Genomic DNA, 5,000 nt, shown 5'->3' on the forward strand with positions numbered 1-5,000 from the left:
GCGTTCAAGTCCCCCAGACACGGAGGACACTGCTTTATGATATATATATATATATATATATATATATATATATATATAAAGCTCTTTGATACAGTAATTCTCACCTGTTCATGGTCCTCAGGTGTGGGTGGGGGAGGGGGTGTGGCCTGCTGGCTGCCATGTTGATAATGATGCTGCTGGTTGTGGTTGTCGTGGGCGGCCATCTCGGCCATCCTGCGCTCCATCTGCTCTAGCCGCTCCAGGATGGACATCCTGAACTGATTATCTGCTCACAGAAAACACTCAGAGTGAGACCTCTCTCTTCCTCCGATGAATCTTAAAGAGTCTAAAGGAGACAACTAAGCTTCCTCACTAGAACACTTGTCCTCCTTTAGCTTAGTGGAGGAGATCTGAAGTCATGTGACTGTGATGGAGTTCCTCTATAGACATGAAGTCATGTGACTGTGATGGAGTTCCTCTATAGACATGAAGTCATGTGACTGTGATGGAGTTCCTCTATAGACATGAAGTCATGTGACCGTGATGGAGTTCCTCTATAGACATGAAGTCATGTGACCGTGATGGAGTTCCTCTATAGACATGAAGTCATGTGACTGTGATGGAGTTCCTCTATAGACATGAAGTCATGTGACCGTGATGGAGTTCCTCTATAGACATGAAGTCATGTGACCGTGATGGAGTTCCTCTATAGACATGAAGTCATGTGACTGTGATGGAGTTCCTCTATAGACATGAAGTCATGTGACCGTGATGGAGTTCCTCTATAGACATGAAGTCATGTGACCGTGGTGGAGTTCCTCTATAGACATGAAGTCATGTGACCGTGGTGGAGTTCCTCTATAGACATGAAGTCATGTGACCGTGATGGAGTTCCTCTACAGACATGAAGTCATGTGACCGTGATGGAGTTCCTCTACAGACATGAAGTCATGTGACCGTGATGGAGTTCCTCTATAGACATGAAGTCATGTGACCGTGGTGGAGTTCCTCTATAGACTAACATGAAGTCATGTGACCGTGGTGGAGTTCCTCTATAGACATGAAGTCATGTGACCGTGATGGAGTTCCTCTATAGACATGAAGTCATGTGACCGTGGTGGAGTTCCTCTATAGACATGAAGTCATGTGACCGTGATGGAGTTCCTCTATAGACATGAAGTCATGTGACCGTGGTGGAGTTCCTCTATAGACTAACATGAAGTCATGTGACCGTGATGGAGTTCCTCTATAGACTAACATGAAGTCATGTGACCGTGGTGGAGTTCCTCTACAGACATGAAGTCATGTGACCGTGATGGAGTTCCTCTATAGACATGAAGTCATGTGACCGTGATGGAGTTCCTCTATAGACATGAAGTCATGTGACCGTGATGGAGTTCCTCTATAGACTAACATGAAGTCATGTAAACGTGGTGGAGTTCCTCTATAGACATGAAGTCATGTGACCGTGATGGAGTTCCTCTACAGACATGAAGTCATGTGACCGTGGTGGAGTTCCTCTATAGACTAACATGAAGTCATGTGACCGTGATGGAGTTCCTCTATAGACATGAAGTCATGTGACCGTGGTGGAGTTCCTCTATAGACTAACATGAAGTCATGTGACCGTGATGGAGTTCCTCTATAGACATGAAGTCATGTGACCGTGATGGAGTTCCTCTATAGACTAACATGAAGTCATGTGACCGTGGTGGAGTTCCTCTATAGACATGAAGTCATGTGACCGTGATGGAGTTCCTCTATAGACTAACATGAAGTCATGTGACCGTGATGGAGTTCCTCTATAGACATGAAGTCATGTGACCGTGGTGGAGTTCCTCTACAGACATGAAGTCATGTGACCGTGATGGAGTTCCTCTATAGACATGAAGTCATGTGACCGTGATGGAGTTCCTCTATAGACATGAAGTCATGTGACCGTGATGGAGTTCCTCTATAGACATGAAGTCATGTGACCGTGATGGAGTTCCTCTATAGACATGAAGTCATGTGACCGTGATGGAGTTCCTCTATAGACATGAAGTCATGTGACTGTGGTGGAGTTCCTCTATAGACATGAAGTCATGTGACCGTGATGGAGTTCCTCTATAGACATGAAGTCATGTGACCGTGATGGAGTTCCTCTATAGACATGAAGTCATGTGACCGTGGTGGAGTTCCTCTATAGACATGAAGTCATGTGACCGTGATGGAGTTCCTCTATAGACTAACATGAAGTCATGTGACCGTGATGGAGTTCCTCTATAGACATGAAGTCATGTGACCGTGGTGGAGTTCCTCTATAGACATGAAGTCATGTGACCGTGATGGAGTTCCTCTATAGACTAATGTGAAGTCATGTGACCGTGGTGGAGTTCCTCTATAGACTAACATGAAGTCATGTGACCGTGATGGAGTTCCTCTATAGACATGAAGTCATGTGACCGTGGTGGAGTTCCTCTATAGACATGAAGTCATGTGACCGTGGTGGAGTTCCTCTATAGACATGAAGTCATGTGACTGTGATGGAGTTCCTCTATAGACTAACATGAAGTCATGTGACCGTGATGGAGTTCCTCTATAGACTAACATGAAGTCATGTGACCGTGATGGAGTTCCTCTATAGACATGAAGTCATGTGACCGTGATGGAGTTCCTCTATAGACATGAAGTCATGTGACCGTGATGGAGTTCCTCTATAGACTAACATGAAGTCATGTGACCGTGATGGAGTTCCTCTATAGACATGAAGTCATGTGACCGTGATGGAGTTCCTCTATAGACATGAAGTCATGTGACCGTGGTGGAGTTCCTCTATAGACATGAAGTCATGTGACCGTGGTGGAGTTCCTCTATAGACATGAAGTCATGTGACCGTGGTGGAGTTCCTCTATAGACTAATGTGAAGTCATGTGACCATGATGGAGTTCCTCTATAGACATGAAGTCATGTGACCGTGGTGGAGTTCCTCTATAGACATGAAGTCATGTGACCGTGATGGAGTTCCTCTATAGACATGAAGTCATGTGACCGTGATGGAGTTCCTCTATAGACATGAAGTCATGTGACTGTGATGGAGTTCCTCTATAGACTAACATGAAGTCATGTGACCGTGGTGGAGTTCCTCTATAGACATGAAGTCATGTGACCGTGATGGAGTTCCTCTATAGACATGAAGTCATGTGACCGTGATGGAGTTCCTCTATAGACTAACATGAAGTCATGTGACCGTGGTGGAGTTCCTCTATAGACTAACATGAAGTCATGTGACCATGATGGAGTTCCTCTATAGACTAACATGAAGTCATGTGACCGTGATGGAGTTCCTCTATAGACATGAAGTCATGTGACCGTGGTGGAGTTCCTCTATAGACATGAAGTCATGTGACCGTGATGGAGTTCCTCTATAGACTAATGTGAAGTCATGTGACCGTGGTGGAGTTCCTCTATAGACTAACATGAAGTCATGTGACCGTGATGGAGTTCCTCTATAGACATGAAGTCATGTGACCGTGGTGGAGTTCCTCTATAGACATGAAGTCATGTGACCGTGATGGAGTTCCTCTATAGACATGAAGTCATGTGACCGTGATGGAGTTCCTCTATAGACATGAAGTCATGTGACCGTGATGGAGTTCCTCTATAGACATGAAGTCATGTGACCGTGGTGGAGTTCCTCTATAGACATGAAGTCATGTGACCGTGGTGGAGTTCCTCTATAGACATGAAGTCATGTGACCGTGGTGGAGTTCCTCTATAGACTAATGTGAAGTCATGTGACCATGATGGAGTTCCTCTATAGACATGAAGTCATGTGACCGTGGTGGAGTTCCTCTATAGACATGAAGTCATGTGACCGTGATGGAGTTCCTCTATAGACATGAAGTCATGTGACCGTGATGGAGTTCCTCTATAGACATGAAGTCATGTGACTGTGATGGAGTTCCTCTATAGACTAACATGAAGTCATGTGACCGTGGTGGAGTTCCTCTATAGACATGAAGTCATGTGACCGTGATGGAGTTCCTCTATAGACATGAAGTCATGTGACCGTGATGGAGTTCCTCTATAGACATGAAGTCATGTGACCGTGATGGAGTTCCTCTATAGACTAACATGAAGTCATGTGACCGTGGTGGAGTTCCTCTATAGACTAACATGAAGTCATGTGACCATGATGGAGTTCCTCTATAGACTAACATGAAGTCATGTGACCGTGATGGAGTTCCTCTATAGACATGAAGTCATGTGACCGTGGTGGAGTTCCTCTATAGACATGAAGTCATGTGACCGTGATGGAGTTCCTCTATAGACTAATGTGAAGTCATGTGACCGTGGTGGAGTTCCTCTATAGACTAACATGAAGTCATGTGACCGTGATGGAGTTCCTCTATAGACATGAAGTCATGTGACTGTGATGGAGTTCCTCTACAGACTAACATGAAGTCATGTGACCGTGATGGAGTTCCTCTACAGACTAACATGAAGTCATGTGACCGTGATGGAGTTCCTCTATAGACTAACATGAAGTCATGTGACCGTGATGGAGTTCCTCTACAGACATGAAGTCATGTGACCGTGATGGAGTTCCTCTATAGACTAACATGAAGTCATGTGACCGTGATGGAGTTCCTCTATAGACATGAAGTCATGTGACCGTGATGGAGTTCCTCTATAGACTAACATGAAGTCATGTGACCGTGATGGAGTTCCTCTATAGACATGAAGTCATGTGACCGTGATGGAGTTCCTCTATAGACTAACATGAAGTCATGTGACCATGATGGAGTTCCTCTATAGACATGAAGTCATGTGACCGTGGTGGAGTTCCTCTATAGACTAACATGAAGTCATGTGACCATGATGGAGTTCCTCTATAGACATGAAGTCATGTGACCGTGGTGGAGTTCCTCTATAGACTAACATGAAGTCATGTGACCGTGATGGAGTTCCTCTATAGACATGAAGTCATGTGACCGTGATGGAGTTCCTCTATAGACATGAAGTCATGTGACCGTGAT

The 5,000-nt window shown here is 44.9% G+C and overlaps 1 protein-coding gene across 10 annotated transcripts in view; it reads right to left on the reverse strand.

Moving 5' to 3' along the window:
- The window catches only part of LOC117747639 (calmodulin-binding transcription activator 2-like), a 33,472-nt gene that overhangs the window by 17,662 nt on the left and 10,810 nt on the right, over positions 1-5,000 (reverse strand). For all 10 annotated transcript variants that reach the window (XR_004611442.1, XR_004611436.1, XR_004611440.1 and 7 more), the window contains one exon: positions 105-265. Coding sequence is in view for 3 of the 10 variants with exons in the window: in XM_034557036.1 (XP_034412927.1) it covers positions 105-265 (161 nt within the window). In the remaining 7 variants the exon portion in view is untranslated. The remainder of the gene's footprint in view (positions 1-104; positions 266-5,000) is intronic.

This window comes from Cyclopterus lumpus, chromosome 18 (assembly GCF_009769545.1).
Source record: "Cyclopterus lumpus isolate fCycLum1 chromosome 18, fCycLum1.pri, whole genome shotgun sequence".
NCBI classification, from domain to species: domain Eukaryota; kingdom Metazoa; phylum Chordata; class Actinopteri; order Perciformes; family Cyclopteridae; genus Cyclopterus; species Cyclopterus lumpus.